The 19,109-nt window shown below is 40.9% G+C and overlaps 2 protein-coding genes across 2 annotated transcripts; both read left to right on the plus strand.

Moving 5' to 3' along the window:
- The first annotated feature begins 2,253 nt into the window (after nucleotides 1–2,253).
- On the plus strand, nucleotides 2,254–4,463 carry LOC124864573 (retinal cone rhodopsin-sensitive cGMP 3',5'-cyclic phosphodiesterase subunit gamma-like). The gene is made up of 3 exons (XM_047359409.1): nucleotides 2,254–2,370; nucleotides 3,350–3,505; nucleotides 3,597–4,463. Exons 2-3 carry the CDS (start codon nucleotides 3,363–3,365, stop codon nucleotides 3,712–3,714), a joined length of 261 nt encoding a protein of 86 aa, XP_047215365.1. The 5' UTR covers nucleotides 2,254–2,370; nucleotides 3,350–3,362; the 3' UTR covers nucleotides 3,715–4,463.
- A 7,517-nt stretch (nucleotides 4,464–11,980) lies between these two features.
- Nucleotides 11,981–18,883, plus strand: LOC124864042 (retinoic acid-induced protein 3-like). The gene is made up of 4 exons (XM_047358647.1): nucleotides 11,981–12,234; nucleotides 13,762–14,942; nucleotides 17,994–18,049; nucleotides 18,181–18,883. The coding sequence occupies exons 2-4, from the start codon at nucleotides 13,820–13,822 to the stop codon at nucleotides 18,268–18,270; spliced, it is 1,269 nt and encodes a 422-aa protein (XP_047214603.1). The 5' UTR covers nucleotides 11,981–12,234; nucleotides 13,762–13,819; the 3' UTR covers nucleotides 18,271–18,883.
- The last annotated feature ends 226 nt before the right edge of the window (nucleotides 18,884–19,109 follow it).

The raw sequence follows: 19,109 nt of genomic DNA on the forward strand, positions 1-19,109 counted from the left end.
CTTAATAGACCAAATTATAATCTAATAAAATATAAAAATATTAATATTCAATAATATAATCATAATAATAATTACAACAGGAGGGTCTGCAGAGATCCAGTTCAGGTTGAAGAATCTTACAGCACCACTACTAATCATCAAACAGTCCAGAGCTTTTGTGGCAAGAAGAAAGGCATTAATAAAAGAAAGAAGTCCTGTTTGCAGTTTGCGACAAGTTATGTAGGGGACAGGCGCAGTGCTGGTGGTGTAGGGGGTTAAGTGCGCGACCCATACACGGAGGCTTTAGTCCTCAATGTAGCCGTCCCTGGTTTGAGTCCTGCCCCCGGGGACATTTGCTGCATGTCTTCCCTTCTCTCTCTCCCCCCATTTCCTGTCTATCTACTATCAGAAACATACTGGGAAAAATAAAGGCCACTAGTGCTGTACAAAAACAAAATCTTAATAAAAAAACAATGGTTATGTAGGGGACACAGCAAACATGTAGAAGAAGGTGCTTAACATTGAACATTTTGGCCTATTTGTAAAACACCATGTGTGGAGGAAAACTAACACTGCACATATACCTAAACACTGTTAAATATACTGGCTGCATTATGCTCGGGGATGATTTTCTTCAGCAGGGAAAGGAAAGCTGCTGTGACTTGAAGGGAAGATCGATGGAACTCAACATGGGGCAATCCTGTATGAAAACCTGTTGGACACTGAAACTGAAGCACTTAAAACAGTCAAGTTTGAAGTCCATGCCTCAATCCAATTAAGAATCTGTGATAACACTTGACAAATGTATGCAAAATATACTTTTTCTCACTCAGAATTTTGTTGGGGAAACGTTTTTGGATATGGTCAAAGGGGGCAGAGGTCAAACCTGTGATGTCAGACTTCCTTTGGCTGTTTGAAAACTAGATGTAAACACGGCCTGTTCAATGTCATTGATGTCACGGGTTTCATAGAAAAAGAGTAAACTGTAATTTGTTATTTGTATTCTTATTATTATTATTTAGCTTCCTCCATTTGCTGTTTGCAACACATATCAGTGACGTTTCTTTTACTCATGTTCTTTGCTGACAAGAATCTCTACAGATGGAACGTTTCCCCATTCGTTTAACACTGTTTTAACTGTAAAGGGTGGTGCCAAAATACAAAAATAAAATTAGATATACATAAAAAAAGAAAACTGAAACTCACAGACGCTGCCTATCCAATCAAGGCTGGCTATTTTGCAAAGAAGAATGATCATAAACTTCCATCTCTAAAGCCAGGAGAGACACACCCCAAAACCCTTGCACTGGTAATTACAATGAAAGGTTACACAGGCTACAAATGGACGCCACATTTTGTAGATTGTTAGGTTTAAGCCATGTATCACTTTTGTTCCACTTCACAATTATGCACCACTTTGGGTTGGTGTGTCACTTAATATCTTAATAACATTGAGGTTTGTGGTTGTAATGTGAATAATGTCAATGGGAAATTATGTGTATAGCACATAAAAAAACAACAGAGGTTGACCAAAGTGCTTTACAATTCAGTCAAGCAAAAAAACACCATAAACAGTAGCACAAAAGAGGTAAGGAGCAATTAATTAGATAAAATACCAAATCCAGTAACACCTAGAACAATCATATCTATTTGGGTCTCATATTATGCTTCAGTAAAAATGCCAAACATGTGGAAAAGTACTTAAGGCACAGTGGATTAATGGGGTTGCAATTATCAGTTTTGACAAAACATCTAAAAATGTCTGGAATGTTTTTTATCTCAGAATCTAATCAGACCCATCATAGTCAGCAATAGCTTAAAATAAAATCTTTAACTATTCATCCAAAGAACAGTCTTATGAGACAATATTTTGTTCATATTTCTGTTGGAATTTTGCTGATATTCCCAAGAGTTACTCTTACTTTTGTCTTCCTGTGGCTCTACAATAAAACACACAACAAAATGTCTCACATGTGCGAGCAGCATCACACATGGACATGAAATGTGACCAGTAGATTGGCTCCTCACAGCAGAGCTAAAAGCAGGCGTGTTGGGATTTAGAGTAAGCCGGACAAAATCTTTCCAGACTGATCTCTGACACTGTTTTCCAAGCGCCGTGAACCTCTTCCATGTTGTTGCATAAAGGTAGGGAGGGGCAGGATGGAGCCCAGGTGAAGCGATGGAAACAAGTGGAGGGAGGGGAGAGAAAGATGCTAGGTTGCTCGAGAAGTTTGGCTGACCTCTACCAGTGACCATGTGACTGGTAAGAAGAGGGTGTGGGGATTAGAAATGGAGGTATAAAAGCACAATGCAGGCAAGGTATCTCCGAAAGTCGAGGAGAACAAAGAAGAAGCAGTGAACAGAGGCTTTGTGGGATACCTGCAACAACAGGTAGGAACTGACTTGACTGATGCAACTTTGTACCCTGCTTCAAACTATAACATTTTCTTGGTTATGAAAACCATTACAATGAATATATAGATGTAGATTTGGAAGGAAAAACACCATACAATTGGCAGATAGTTGAGAGGAGATGAGAATAAAGCTAAAATACAGAAAAGGCGATGTTCTGATGACACACGTTGAACTAATGGCAGAGAAGAAGCTGTAGGGGTTTTGGAATAGGGAAAATAATCTTTGCTGCTTGAAAAACCACTAAAGCTTGATAAAGACATGACCAGAAAACTGAAAAGGGAGCTGTGCGTGGACTTTAAAAGGCTCATCGTAAAGCGGATTGACTTCAGGAGCAACAGTCAGAGAAGACAGATGGCTGAAAGTTTGTCCCCACAGCAGAGCTCAGCAAGAGGCTCCTTAACAAGATCTCTCCGGTATTCTGAAGGAACCTTATCAACGTGAATACAGGTGGTGTTTCTGAGTTACATAACGAGCTGAAACGGGTGTTTTAAGCTTTGTGAAAGTGTCAGCAGTCAGATAAAGGGCAATAGGAAGTAAATCTGAGGTTCTTTATAGTGAAAGAAACAAAATGGGAATTACCTTATAGTAGACTGACATCTTGATATATTTTGGCAGGTGCTGCCTTATATCAGACCTGACAAATAGTGAAAAATCTACAACAGCCAAAGTTGGAAAACCCAAACAGGTTAGGGTTTGACTTGAAGTCTGCTGCAGGTTGGAGGTTAACTTAAAGATGAACTAAAAAGTTTGGAGGTCAATGATGAAGGCTGCTTTCTGTTTGCACGCTGAGTAGAACATACAGTCCTCTCAGGATTGTAGTTGGATTAGAGCTAATCTGGCAGGTTAGCCTAATCTATAAAATCTGCACTGATTAGCATTAAAAGCTTGATGGAAACAAGATTACTGCTGGGCACCACAAGGCAGAGGCTTAAAAAAAAACCTCTGTCTTTCTCAGAAACCTGACTGAAATGAACGCCAGTCCACCAGCAGGAAGTGCCCTGTCCCCCGGTGGGGGTGCAGGCCCCACTACTCCCAAGAAGGGACCACCTAAATTCAAGCAGAGGCAAACTCGCACATTCAAAAGCAAGGCTCCCAAGCCAGGCCAGAAGGGGTAAAAATCTCTAAATTGTTTGTATTTATTAAAATTTAAAAGAGCTTCACCAGAGCACAGAATCTGATGGCTTTCCTTTTTACCTCGGCAGCTTTGGAGACGACATCCCCGGCATGGAGGGTCTCGGCACTGACATCACAGTGGTGTGCCCATGGGAAGCCTTTGGCGACATGGAGCTCAGCGACTTGGCCAAATACGGCATCATCTGAGCCTCCTGCCTTCCTGCACCTTTCCTCTGTGTGATCCTCTCCGCCTGGCCTTCTTTCCATCTCAGCTCGGCAGGCCGTCATAAGGCTGCCAGCCAACCCCCTAATGCCCTCTCGTCTGACTACCTCATGCTTTATTCCACTAAGTGGATATTATTATTTTTATATTATTAATATATGATACTGTTTACAGTATATGTACTTGAAATGAGAAGACGAGAACAAACCCACAAACCTTCTTCCGTCCCATCAGCCATGTAGAGTAGTTCTGCCTGTCTTCTCTCCTCCTTCGGCCTTCCCGCTCTCTCCCTGCCTCTCCATACCCAGGGCGACGGATGCAAGCCAAACGCTAGCTCAACACTAGCCCGTATTTGCTTCTAGCTAAAAAAATGTAAATAAATCTGCTCAGATTGAATCTTTTTACCTTCCTTTTGTACTTTCCTCCTCTTTTTTTTGCATTGTGTGTGTGGTGTGTGTGCATGTTTTTCTTCTGCTCCATGTGACTGAGGTTACCTTCAGCACCAAGGAGAGCGTGCAACATGCTGCAAGGGGTGAAAGCTACAATGCACTTTCACACGATCATGGAGGAGCACCTCCGCCTCCCTTTTTCCGTGTCGCTATCTGAACCCAGCTCCCTCTAAGAGAAAATAAGACATAAACTATGTTTATTTTTGTTTGAAAGCACAATACTACAGAAAATGTACTGTGAACTGGTGTGTACTGATAGCTGCCAGTAAAGTGTGTATTTTCAGCATCTGTGTCAGCCTCAGCTGTTTTTAAAGCTGGTGTAACAATCCAAATAGGATTTTTCTTAGAATATAGCTCTGATACGCTGCTCAATATATTAAATGATGAGGTAAGCATGTAGTTAATGGGATATGTAGATAGAGAGATATAGTGCTTTACAAAAGTATTCATAACCCTTGAACATTTTCACATTTTGTCATGTTATAACCACAAACATCAGTGTATTTTATAAGGGATTTTTAAGAGTTACCACAGGCCTCGTAGGAGACACAGCATAAATATGTAGAAAAAGGTGCCCTGGTCAAATGAGACAGAAACTTTTTGGCCTACTAATTGTGGTGGAAAATTAACACTGCACGCCAAGCTGACAACGTCACCCACACTGATCGGAAGATGGATGAATGTGATATGGTGCAATACTAGAAGAAATCCTGTTGCAGGCTGCAAAAGACTTGAAGACAGATGTTTATGGATCTTCTCTGTCCAATCTAATGGATGATGAATTATTTTACAAGAAGATTGGGTATAGAGTTCAGTCTGTTAGTTTGCAAAGCTGGTAGACTCCCTGAAAGACTTACAGTTGTAGCTCTAGTATTGGCTCAGGGTGGCACTTTATAAATACACTCCACACCTTTCTGATTTGTTGTTGTAAAACATGCATGCTTTTTGTTCCACTTTGCAATTATGCTCTACTGTGTGTTGGTCCATTGCATGAAATCCCAGTGCACTGATCTGAAGTTTGTGATAGTAACATGACATAATGTAGAAAACATGAGGGAGTGGGAATGCTTTTGCAAGCCACTGTAATTCCAAAGATAAAGAGAAGTCTGGGAATGATTTATAACAATTTAAAGACTATCAAAAAATTATTATCATCCTTCCAATTTCTGTACTAATTTAAGCCTTGATTTTTAATAATATTAAATAAAATTAGGGTTTTTATGCACTACATTACAGGCTAACGGAAACCCAGGACTGGTCTGAATTGGGGATAATTATGGAAACATGCAAACCAGTTTAGCAGAGCAAGACCTTTATTCTGAAGGTCTTCTGTAGGTTTATTTTGAAGGCCCAACAGAATTCATTTTTAAGCTCTGTTTTAGGTCCATGAGCAATTTCAAACCCACTCATATAATAAGGAAACTCAAAATAAAAGTCTGACTTTTATTTTGAAAAGTAATACACTTAGTAACATGTATCCAATTTTTGTAATAATAAACCTATGAGGAAAAAATTAGGCTTTTGTTATGAAGACAATCTATAAACTTTATTTGAAAAGTTCACATATGTACATCTTGATTTTACTATCAGATACATATAACCTGAATAAACAAAATATGCAGACTTTAAATGAGCTATCCAAACCAACCTAGCCCTGTGTGAAAAAATAACTGTCTACTTGTGAAATCATCACTTAACTGTGGTAAACCACAATTAACAAAAAAACATCTTGATTCCCAAGAGTTTTATTAAACTATTCTGTTAACTAACAATTCAATTCAGTTTTATTTATAAGCGCCAGTTCACAACACGTCGTCTCAAGGCACTTCACAAAGTCAGTTCAATTGAATCATACAAATTTCAAGTCAGGTACATACATTCCAATTAATCCTAACTACCAAACAGTGCAGTTTGATACAGTTTATTATTCAAACTGGTTAAAAGGTTTTCTATCTAAGGAAACCCAGCAGATTGCATCGAGTCAGTGACTTGCAGCATTCACGGCTCCTGGATGAGCATGTAGAGACAGTGGACAATCGCTTGCATTGACTTTGCAGCAATCCTTCATACTGAGCATGCATGTAGCAACAGTGGAGAGGAAAACTCCCTTTTTTTTAAAGATATTTTGTCAGCACAAGAGGCCTTTATATTTAATTTTTTGAAAGTAGGTTGATAGGAAAGAGAGGCAGAGAGAGGGGAAGACATTAGGCAAAGGTCACCGGGTCCAGGACTCATACCCAGACAGCCACATCAAGGACTATAGCCTCTATATACAGGTCCTTCTCAAAATATTAGCATATTGTGATAAAGTTCATTATTTTCCATAATGTCATGATGAAAATGTAACATTCATATATTTTAGATTCATTGCACACTAACTGAAATATTTCAGGTCTTTTATTGTCTTAATACGGATGATTTTGGCATACAGCTCATGAAAACCCAAAATACCTATCTCACAAAATTAGCATATTTCATCCGACCAATAAAAGAAAAGTGTTTTTAATACAAAAAACGTCAACCTTCAAATAATCATGTACAGTTATGCACTCAATACTTGGTCGGGAATCCTTTGGCAGAAATGACTGCTTCAATGCGGCGTGGCATGGAGGCAATCAGCCTGTGGCACTGCTGAGGTCTTATGGAGGCCCAGGATGCTTCGATAGCGGCCTTTAGCTCATCCAGAGTGTTGGGTCTTGAGTCTCTCAACGTTCTCTTCACAATATCCCACAGATTCTCTATGGGGTTCAGGTCAGGAGAGTTGGCAGGCCAATTGAGCACAGTGATACCATGGTCAGTAAACCATTTACCAGTGGTTTTGGCACTGTGAGCAGGTGCCAGGTTGTGCTGAAAAATGAAATCTTCATCTCCATAAAGCTTTTCAGCAGATGGAAGCATGAAGTGCTCCAAAATCTCCTGATAGCTAGCTGCATTGACCCTGCCCTTGATAAAACACAGTGGACCAACACCAGCAGCTGACACGGCACCCAGACCATCACTGACTGTGGGTACTTGACACTGGACTTCTGGCATTTTGGCATTTCCTTCTCCCCAGTCTTCCTCCAGACTCTGGCACCTTAATTTCCGAATGACATGCAGAATTTGCTTTCATCCGAAAAAGTACTTTGGACCACTGAGCAACAGTCCAGTGCTGCTTCTCTGTAGCCCAGGTCAGGCGCTTCTGCCGCTGTTTCTGGTTCAAAAGTGGCTTGACCTGGGGAATGCGGCACCTGTAGCCCATTTCCTGCACACGCCTGTGCACGGTGGCTCTGGATGTTTCTACTCCAGACTCAGTCCACTGCTTCCGCAGGTCCCCCAAGGTCTGGAATCGGCCCTTCTCCACAATCTTCCTCAGGGTCTGGTCACCTCTTCTCGTTGTGCAGCGTTTTCTGCCACATTTTTTCCTTCCCACAGACTTCCCACTGAGGTGCCTTGATACAGCACTCTGGGAACAGCCTATTCGTTCAGAAATATCTTTCTGTGTCTTACCCTCTTGCTTGAGGGTGTCAATAGTGGCCTTCTGGACAGCAGTCAGGTCGGCAGTCTTACCCATGATTGGGGTTTTGAGTGATGAACCAGGCTGGGAGTTTTAAAGGCCTCAGGAATCTTTTGCAGGTGTTTAGAGTTAACTCGTTGATTCAGATGATTAGGTTCATAGCTCGTTTAGAGACCCTTTTAATGATATGCTAATTTTGTGAGATAGGAATTTTGGGTTTTCATGAGCTGTATGCTAAAATCATCCGTATTAAGACAATAAAAGACCTGAAATATTTCAGTTAGTGTGCAATGAATCTAAAATATATGAATGTTAAATTTTCATCATGACATTATGGAAAATAATTAACTTTATCACAATATGATAATATTTTGAGAAGGACCTGTATACTGCTCAAAAAAAATAAAGGGAACACTCAAATAACACATCCTAGATCTGAATGAATAAAATATTCTCATTGAATACTTTGTTCTGTACAAAGTTGAATGTGCTGACAACAAAATCACACAAAAATCCTCAATGGAAATCAAATTTATTAACCAATAGAGGCCTGGATTTGGAGTCACACACAAAATTAAAGTGGAAAAAAACACTACAGGCTGATCCAACTTTGATGTAATGTCCTTAAAACAAGTCAAAATGAGGCTCAGTATTGTGTGTGGCCTCCATGTACCTGTATGACCTCCCTACAACACCTGGGCATGCTCCTGATGAGACGGTGGATGGTCTCCTGAGGAATCTCCTCCCAGACCTGGACTAAAGCATCCGCCAACTCCTGGACAGTCTGTGGTGCAACGTGACGTTGGTGGGTGGAGCGAGACACGATGTCCCAGATGTGCTCAATTGGATTCAGGTCTGGGGAACGGGCGGGCCAGTCCATAGCTTCAATGTCTTCATCTTACAGGAACTGCTGACACACTCCAGCCACATGAGGTCTAGCATTGTCCTGCATTAGGAGGAACCCAGGGCCAACTGGACCAGCATTTGGTCTCACAAGGGGTCTAAGGATCTCATCTCAGTACCTAATGGCAGTCAGGCTACCTCTGGCGAGCACATGGAAAGAAATGCCACCCCACACCATTACTGACCCACTACCAAACCGGTCATACTGAAGGATGTTTCAGGCAGCAGATCACTCTCCACGGTGTCTCCAGACTCTGTCATGTCTGTTACATGTGCTCAGTGTGAACCTGCTTTCATCTGTGAAGAGCACAGGGCGCCAGTGGCGAATTTGCCAATCCTGGTGTTCTCTGGCAAATGCCAAGCGTTCTGCACGGTGTTGGGCTGTGACCACAACCCCTATTCGTGGACGTCGGGCCCTCATACCATCCTCATGGAGTCGGTTTCTAACCGTTTGTGCAGACACATTCACATTTGTGGCCTGCTGGAGGTCATCTTGCAGGGCTCTGGCAGTGCTCCTCCTGTTCCTCCTTGCACAAAGGTGGAGGTAGTGGTCCTGCTGCTGGGTTGTTGTCCTACGGCCTCCTCCACGTCTCCTGGTGTACTGGCCTGTCTCCTGGTAGCGCCTCCAGGCTCTGGACACTACGCTGACAGACACAGCAAACCTTCTTGCTACAGCTCGCATTGATGTGCCATCCTGGATGAGCTGCACTACCTGAGCCACTTGTGTGGGTTGTAGAGTCCGTCTCATGCTACCACGAGTGTGAAAGCACCACCAACATTCAAAAGTGACCAAAACATCAGCCAGAAAGCATCGGTACTGAGAAGTGGTCTGTGGTCCCCACCTGCAGAACCACTCCTTTATTGAGTGTGTTTTGATAATCGTCAAAGATTTCCACCCTGTTGTCTATTCCATTTGTACAACATCATGTGAAACTGATTGTCAATCAATGTTGCTTCCTAAGTGGACAGTTTGATTTCACAGAAGTTTGATTTACTTGGAGTTATATTGTGTTGTTTAAGTGTTCCCTTTATTTTTTTCTGTAATACAGATGATACACTTGATAAATGTGGAAAACAAGGTAAAGGTGACATGTTTTAAAAGGTGTGCATCCCAATAAATCTTATACATTATTCTGGCAGTCTAAATTGTTAAAATCTTTTGATTTAGTTGATTTTTATACAACTTCTATATAAAGCCAATAAAAATATATTACCTACTGACATCCAAAAGCTCTTTACACAGAGTGAAGGGGCTTATTATCTGAGGGGCTGTGGTAACTTTAAGATCCAAGTGGTGAAAACTACTAGGAAACGTTTGTGTGTTTCTGTTCCAACTTTGGAACCATTTGGGATCACAGCTCAAGCAATGTCAAAGATATAAAGAAAAGGTTTGGTCACAATACACGGTTATTGGCAGGGAGGTCTGACTGGACCTGTAATGCGCATTTGCATATAGTGGTTATCATAATTATATACTGAATAGGCTGATTCTTTTCTATATGTATATTGTCATTGATGTAATATGCTGTGAAGATTTAGTTACTAAGCTGTTAATGGCAGCAATCATGTAATTTCTTAAATAATGGGAATGGGGGGTGGGACTAAATACGTTTTTCTTTATCCCACTCCTTTTAAGTCATTCTTAGTATTATTATTATTATTGTATTCTGTAGTACACTATACTTATTTATTTTTTTATTATATGCGTTTTCCTACTGGCTTGGAATAAACCTTTAAATAACCTAAAATAAAATTAAAATAAAATAATCTGGCATAAAACTGAAAGCATTTCATGAAACATAAAATTATACCAACAGTCAAATATGGTGGTGGTAGTGTGATGGTTTGGAGTTACTCTGCTTCTTCAGTACCTGGTTGACTTGTCGTATTTGATGGAAACATGACCTTAGCTATCTAATGAAAAATCTTTAGGGAGAATGCCAGGCCATCCTTTTGTGACCTAAAGATGTGGCACACTTAGGTTTTATAGCAGGACAATCATCCAAAACACACCAGCAGGTCCACCAGCCAGATGCCACGAAAACAACACATTGAAGGTTTTGGAGTGGCCTAGTGAAAGTCTGGACTTAAAACCCTCTGAAATGCTGTAGCATGGCCAGTGTGGCTGAATGAACAGAACGTAGCACAAAAATGTGCCAGAATTCCCTCACATTGACCGATTATCAGGTGTTGCAAATGCTTGATGGCAACTTCATTTCACATAGGCTCAAGTTGGTTTGAATTCCTCAGGTCTTCTTTGTCTGATATTAAAATCTGTTTGATTATCTGAAACATTTAAGTGTGACAAAAAGCAAAACAGAAGAAATCTGTAAGTGGTTTAATAAATTTCCATGGCCCTGCCTGCATTTTCTGCATGGTATAAACATGAAATCCTGCGTGGTGTATCCCCCACACTGAAGATGAAAGGGACCATCCAGGAAGCTCTCAGCCATCAGTTTTAAAATTAGTAACTTCTTGTTGGTGCATTAGTGTATATAGCATGATGAAGTAAACCTCTGTGAAAGCATAAATTATTCTCAATGACATTGAGATTTGGAGTGTATAGTATTATCTGTGAACAGCTCATTTAGAGAACATACGCTCCATCTCACCACATCCTTCTGCTGCTCTGAAGTGAAATCACTGAACAGGCTGTTATGTACAAATGAACAAAATGACAGTCTTTGATCATAGTTACCTGTTAGAGTGCATGTTGCCCTGTAGAAAGTAATAATTACAGTCCATACACAGTGGTCATGAGCAGGTGGACATAGTCAGCAGCACCTCTATTGTGTGCTGTAGCATTTAAAACCAGCTCAGTTTAGAAAGTGACCCTGGACAGATCCTAGGTTTTAGGGCTAACCCTCTGAATGTCCTCATATTGATATTTCCATCAACCAGCAGACGCTTCCCAGCATGTCTAACTGCTTTTCTGGCATTAAAAAGTGTCATCAGACTGAGTTTAACACACACCCAAAATGAATGATCGCTGTACTTGTACAGGCATGAGTTGAAGTGTTTTGTAAGGACTTGTAAGAGACAACAGTCAAAAGGTATTCTCTAGTCACTGCAACTCTTCCTGAGGCAAACTAACTGATTTCTAATGTTGTCCTGATCAACCAGTAACTCAGGCAATGGCTGCTCCCACTCTGTATTTCGGTGACACCGGGATGAGTCAGTTGGACTCACCTTAAGGTTGTTCCTCAAAACTCTGTAATTTTCACCCCTCCTAAGCCTGTGTTTAGACACTCGTTCCAAACTCTGGTTAATCCAGATTGAGTGCCAGCACCATCAGCAAATGGGATGCAAATTCTGATGGGAAACAGGGTTCAGACCTATGGAGGTGTGACTCTGTCGCCATCACCGCTTCCTGGTATATGGGCACACCTCAACTCTGAGGGAGGGACCCAACTGGAACAGGGGAGAAAGGAGGGGAGGGAAAGGAAGAAGCACGTCTCTGGCTACTGGTTTCTGTTTTCTGTTGCTGTGAAGGGAAAACAATCCATTTTCAGATGGCGAGTGTATGACCTCACCACCTTTGTTTTACACTGAGTTGGCAGAGATATGAGCACACAGGCAGGATAAGAGCTGCATGGCTGCACACTGAGGAAATTCAACACCAAAGTGCTCAAAGTTACTTCTGGAAGGACGAAAGAGTAAGTTCCTTTTTATTATAAATCTGTTCAGACATAAACAGCAATATTTTCCTAAGATTTTAATAGAAACAGTTTAGGAGAGCTTTAGGAGATGAAAGCACGGATCCAGCTTGGCTCACTCTGTGAACGTGTTGTTATTTTCTGCACACTAACGCATGCTTAAACTCTGGGCTGCTTAGCCTCAACACCTCAAAAATCCCATCTAGTCAGCTCAAAACCTGCCGTTCAGGTTTTGAACTGCGATCAGAAATCAGGAGACATAAATAATTTTTCTTGTCTCTTTCTTTCACAAGAGTAGAGAAATAAAGCTAAACTTCAGATTTGTAAAACAAATCTGTCATTTTGAATCTCTAACCTGGAAACAAAGGCTCCACTTTAGGCTGACGGAAGTGATACTTGCATATCAGAACTGCTTATCTCTGAGCTCCAGCCTGACATGCACAGAATATAAACCCCATGTGTGACTGATCCAATCAAATCAAATTTGATAGGTCAGCAATAAAATCTTAAAGTTGACCTTACAAAGAGCAAATGGCAAAGGATGAGAGGCAAGTGCTGCATTTTACACCAACTGAAATAAGAATTAGGAGACCTGAGTGATACCAACATCAAAAGAATCACAATTATCAAGTTGGGAAGCAAGATAAAACATGTTTTTGATAAACGTTTGATAAACACCTCAGCTGAAGATAACAGTTTTTACCACGGAACTGACTTTTTTACTGTCTAATATCACACACAGATTTTTGATGTGCAATTTCACAAAAATGTTCCATCTAACCAGATCCAAAGTAAATGTTTTGCAAGTACCACTAGGACCAAAGATGATTATATCTGGTTTATTCCGATAGGCACTGAGGACGTTCAGTGCTTGCAGGACTTGATTTCATCAAGATAAGAACACAGTGGCAAAGAAAAGTGAGTTGTAACAGTTTAATTGTGTGTAGATCTGGGTATCTTTGTAGATATGAAAAGAAATGTAAATGGTGAAATATAGCTGAGGGGAAACATGTGTAGGGAGAATGCTATGGGTCTGAGAATGGAGCTATGAGGTACTCCAGAAGAAAAGAGCACCTAGGATGAGACACTCACCCAACTTCAATCAGATAAATAAAATATGTGCAGAACTTTTAATGCAGACTTAATGATCCAGACAGGAGAACCAAATATTGTGATCCACTGTGTGAAAAGAACGTGTGTGGCATAAAGGAATAAGAACAGCAAATGCTACAGAATCTGTTGTCATAAAAACATGATTAAGAACCTTTTTACTGTGCTGTACTGTGAGGATCTGTTGGGAGCTTCATTTTCTGTTCTGCCTCAGCCATTGCTCCGTACTTTATTTATTGGTGTATTTTTCTGCACCTTTTGTTCTGACTCACTCACCATTCTGCTTTGTTCTGGCATGTTTGCACACTCCCTGTTCCTGCACTTTGACTGAGAAACGTCTTTTGCTTCTTTTATGCTGTTATGTCATGTTAGCCTTTTGGTATCAGACTCCATAGTCAAATGTGCTCTTTTTTACAGGAACAAGGAAGGAGAGTTTATCAAGCAAGGCTGAACTCTTGTGTGGATTAAAGTCATTATGGCTTTTTCATATAAGAAGCACACATCTATCTTCGCCCTCTTCTTCCTCCTTTATGCCCCTCTCACCTGCTTATGCCAGTCCCAAAACAACAACACTATAAGCCCCACAAACAGCGCCCCAACCTCTCCCTCAAACATTTCTTCCCTGAACGGTGTGCGAGGCTGTGGAACTGATCTGAATCCAGTATACCGGTACCTATGTGACCGCCGGGCAGCATGGGGGATAGTTATGGAGACCTTGGCCACTGCAGGCTTCCTGTTAAGTATAAGTCTTCTTTTAGGCATGCTACTCTGGGCTCTATGCACCTGTGTCTCTTCTCGGCGCCGCCTCAGCACCACCATTGGGAGTAGAGTCTTCTCCATGTCCCTGTTCCTGCTGGCCACAGCCGGCATCTTCGCCATCACCTTCTCCTTTATCATCCGCCTCAGCCCCCAGACCTGCCCCACTAGGATCTTCCTCTTCGGGGTGATGTTCGCCCTGGCCTTCTCCTGCCTGCTGGCTCGGTGCCTCGCAATGCTGGGCTTTACAGCTGCCCAAGGCTGGGGGGAACCAGGTGTGGCACTGGGCCTCTTCGGCGTGCAGGTTATCATCTCTACAGAGTGGCTCATCATTGTCCTGTTCCGGGACAAGAAACCTTGCGAGTACAGCCAAGAGGAGTTTGCCATGCTGCAGATATTTGTGCTGTGCCTCTTACTGATCAGCCTAATCCTGTCTCTGCATACCCTGTGCCGCTCCTTCACGTACAGTTACAACTACACCGGCCCCACCAACCAGTTGTGGAGGGCTCAGGCCTTGATGCTCTGCTTGACTCTGCTGCTCTCCACCTGCATCTGGGTGGTGTGGATTGCCATGCTCACCAGGGGAAATCTGGAGGTGGGCCGCCGACCAGTCTGGGACGACCCAGTACTGTGCATCGCCTTGGTTGCAAATGGCTGGGTGTTACTTGTGGGGCATGGTCTGTCCCAGGTTGCCTTCTTCTGCAGGGGGGAGGCCACAGCCCAGGAAGTTCCTATAAGCTTTGCATCCTGGACCAGCCCCGGTGCCGACATTCCCGGACTGGGAAGCCAAAAGGAAGGAAAGGAAAACGGAAGCTTTGAGAATGATGGCGAGAACAGGAGAGGTGAGATGGAAACATGCTCTCAATCCACTCAGCAATTATTTATGTTAACATTGTAGGAGAACAAAAGCCATTATATTTCATAGATTTGGAGGATGTTTAGAGTCCTGCACATCAAGTGTGATGAAAAGATTTGTACTGAAAACAAATTTGTTTTTGCCTCATTACAGGTCAGAATTGCAGCACATTTGTATTTTTTAATAACCAATTAAATATGAATTAAATATTGCTGATAAGATGAATTACCTTCATAGATAGAAACTTAAAACTCAAATATTTCTTTATTCTTAACAATACTGCTGATGTCAATGAAACCTTGACATCAAACAGTTTACTTAAAGAGCCACATTCAAGTCATACTTGCACAAGAAAAGCAGGATTTTTTTTTTTTTGCTGTATTGGTGTGAAATGGAAGTAAAGAGGAATTAAAAATATAGTACCCCCCAAAAAAGGTTGAATTATATATTTTTTACTTATTTTAGACCAATCAACAATCTCATTTACAGGGCCCCGCAAAAGTATTCACACCCTAGACTTTGTCCTGTTGCAACAACCAACTTCTGTGTATTTTCTTGGGATTTTATGTGACAAATACAAAATATCACATTAATGTAAAATGGAATATGATACATAATTGTTTGAAAATCTCAGAATTATGGTTGTGTATTTGGTCCACTTTACTTTGATACCCTGAAAATAATATCCAGAGCAGTAAATGCAAACAGATCAAGGAGACCATTATTCATATGAAATTTAAGTTGTGGAAATGGGGAAAGTTCAAAATGATCAAATAAACCAACTGAACTGAAGCAAATACAGAGGCTCCAAAGCTGTGGTCCTACAAGTTGAAGATTTGCAAAATAGTTGCCTTGTAATATGATTGCCTGGTTTTATATGTCTCTCAAGCTGCGTACAGCGACTACACAGACCAAGTTACAGAAAAATGTAAAAGCTAATTCCTTGTTGGGTTCCTATGTAAACTGGTTTTGAACCCAATTATTAATATTTATGTTTTCCGACAATGTTTATTAGCCAGATATTTGTCAGTTTCAAATTACTGCAGCTCATACACACTAAACTCAGAGACTAAAATAAACTATTATGAAAATAGTTAGCACACAACCCAACTACGCCTATTTTCTGTTATACGCCCAGTAAGGCAGGGATTGCCTAACTGTCCTTCATGTGTTGGATATTTCCCTTTTCCCACACACCTCATTTAAATGAATGGGTCATTAACAGGCTTCTGTGGAAATCAATGTCACACTCAGGAGGTAATGCATACATTTGAATCAGCATTGAACCCGAGACTCATCTAAAACATGTAGAACACCGGCCCCTGAGGACCGACATTGCTCACAGCTGCTGTAAAGCCAGGGCCGGATGTGAGACGAAGTGGGCAGTAGATTAAAAGTTCGGGTCACTTTGCATCAAGGTTGTTAGGACCTGTTAACTTGTTTTTCTCAAGATCTTTGTGTTTTGGCCTTTGGAGGCCCACCCACTGTAGCATATGTCAGTGTAGTAACCACGCCCAGGTCAAACTTCTGACAGAGAAGACCTGCAAGAAATATTTGTAGTTTTGTACAGCCCTTTAGAGGGTCCTCATAAACAAGTCTTAATCCAAATGTTCAGTTACTCTGCCAGGTGTGGTGATGTAACCCAATCACTGAAATACACCAAAAACAAATTACGATAGGTTAGAGGTCATGCTATGACATCATCAGTTGAGTAGTTGCACAAAAATCCAACAAATCAAAATATCTCCCCCTACTATGGGGTTAAAGATCTTCCGGGGAAACATATAAAATGCACAGATTAGAAAACATAATACATTAATAAAATGTAATCAAAATATTCTGGGCCCTAGGATACTGCCATGGTAACCCCCTGCTAAAACCTGGCTCTGTGTAAAGCAATAATAATAGTGTTATGGTCGTTTATTCTCTACAATCAGCATTAAAAACTGCTGATTAGAGCTATTTACTGGTTTTTATAAACTTTGGGAATCTTTTCCATACAGTTATGGTCAAAATTATTCGTAGTCCTGATTTAAAGGTGTTTTCATACCAAATGATTTTGGTATTTTCCAAAAGATAAGACAAGAAACATCATTTCAGAAAACACTTTTTTTCACCAAACATTATGTCAAAAACCGTTTATATTCTTCTCAATATTCAAAGGAACAATTTTTATTGGTATCCCGGCAATCAAATCCTTTTTGGTGTTTCCTCTGGTATTTTTATGTATTATTTTTGGTGATGAGCTCAAGATTTTTGACACTGGAAGACCTCCTTGCCATCACCTTAACTTTTTGCTCCCCCAGGAGATCTTCTATCAGATTACATCAAAACTCTGGTTCCCCAGACTCCTGGTCAATCCAAAAAAAAATTGTATTACTTCCAGTTAGAAGAAACATGTTGGTAATATTAAAAGATTACTTAAACTAAATCTGCTAGGGGTATGAATAATTATGGACTTAACTATACCCAGTTTCTTTGTTAAAGCTCAACCAGATCTGGTAAAATACCTAAGAAAATAGCAGTTTTCAGTCTTTCCATAGTTTTCTAGATTTTGAGAATCCTGTTCCTGCACTGGACAATTGCTGTAAACATTATCCTTCCATTTATGGCATGAGGATTTTAACAATATATTATGAAGAGCGCAGCGACAGTGGCACAGGGGTTAAGCTGCATGTCCTCCCCTCTTTCCACCCTATTTCCTGTCTACTCACGTGAAAAATAAATGCCACTACTGCCTAAAAAAATGATATAATCTGAAAATCTCATAAATGTCATACAAAACATCAAATAGCTACTGTATTTTGTACTGGGAAATGTTAAATTTGGGTGCATCATAAAGGTGCATTTTCCTTGAGTGAATAATTTTTTCATAACAAAACTGGAAGAAAGAGAGCAAAAGTTGAGTCTGGGCAGATGAATGCGTCAGTGCAGGATGAGCTCTGCCATCATTCAGCTCAGGTCTCACTGTGTCTGTTCATGATGAACTGCAAATACTGACCTGATTATTCCCAAACTCCATCATGTCTCCCCTTAGGCAGGAGAGCGGAACCAACGTTGCAATCCCCCTACGAGTCTGGCTTCTCCATGACGGTGAGTGTTAAAAAACATTCTCCATAGTTCCACCCTGAGATCTTCTTCTGCTGCAGATTATTACAACAGCTCAGAAACGTAATAAACTTAATGAAAACACTGCTTACCCTGAGCATCACTGTGTCTTTCAGGAGATCGACCCCAACAAAGATTACACCATTCCTCGCCCCAAGACAACCAACTACAATCAACCCTATGATGAATATTATGGACAAGAATAAAATTACAGAATAGCTCAGAAATGCACACAAAGTAAATCAGCTGCAAAGCCAAAGGTCATGGACATTTACACGTGCAAATGTAAATATTTTTGGTGTTATGCTTTGTAAGATGTAAACTTCCTCTGCTTCTGTAGGTGAAATAGGAATCAGACGTTTGATACACTGAGACTGAGTGGAAAACACTCAGAAGAAGTGAGTCTACGTCATGATGTGTCTGTGTGTGCGTGCACATTCTGTTCTGATCAGAGATGTATATATCAGCCCTGAGGTGATAAAGGAGGCATGAAACTGTCTCTGTGGAGGTGTCAAACCACAGAGGAGAGCAGGGGGCGTCTAGGAGGAGCAGAGAAAGGCCAACAAATGAGATGAAACATGAGGTGGAATCTGAAAGGCAGGATGAGATGAGATAGGAGGAGGACAGAACGGGAGATGTGTCAGGACTGAGGGACGGCCTGTGCTGTCATTGTTTTACATCCTCTCATTGAGATTCACAGTTTAGGGGTTCTGTTGTTGTTCTTGCAAGGCGTAAATTAAGACTACATGGAAAGATGGATAATAAGAAGCATTTTTAACACGTAAAATATTTAGTCAATAAAACGTTCTTGTGCATACACACTGTTTCTTGCAACGTGATCTATGCATACATGTGCAACTCAATTAGAATATCATAAAAAGTTTAGGCAATTCTGTTCAACAAGTGAAACCCAAAATTCAATTTCTCTAGATATAAATCAATAAAAAAGAGCTTTTAAAATGCAGAAATGGTATAACAATTGTAGGGAAAAGTCCATAGTTGCAGACAGTCACTGACACTCTCCACAAGTAAGGTAAGCCTCAAA

This window comes from Girardinichthys multiradiatus, chromosome Y (genome assembly GCF_021462225.1).
Source record: "Girardinichthys multiradiatus isolate DD_20200921_A chromosome Y, DD_fGirMul_XY1, whole genome shotgun sequence".
In the NCBI taxonomy this organism is placed as follows: Eukaryota; Metazoa; Chordata; class Actinopteri; order Cyprinodontiformes; family Goodeidae; genus Girardinichthys; species Girardinichthys multiradiatus.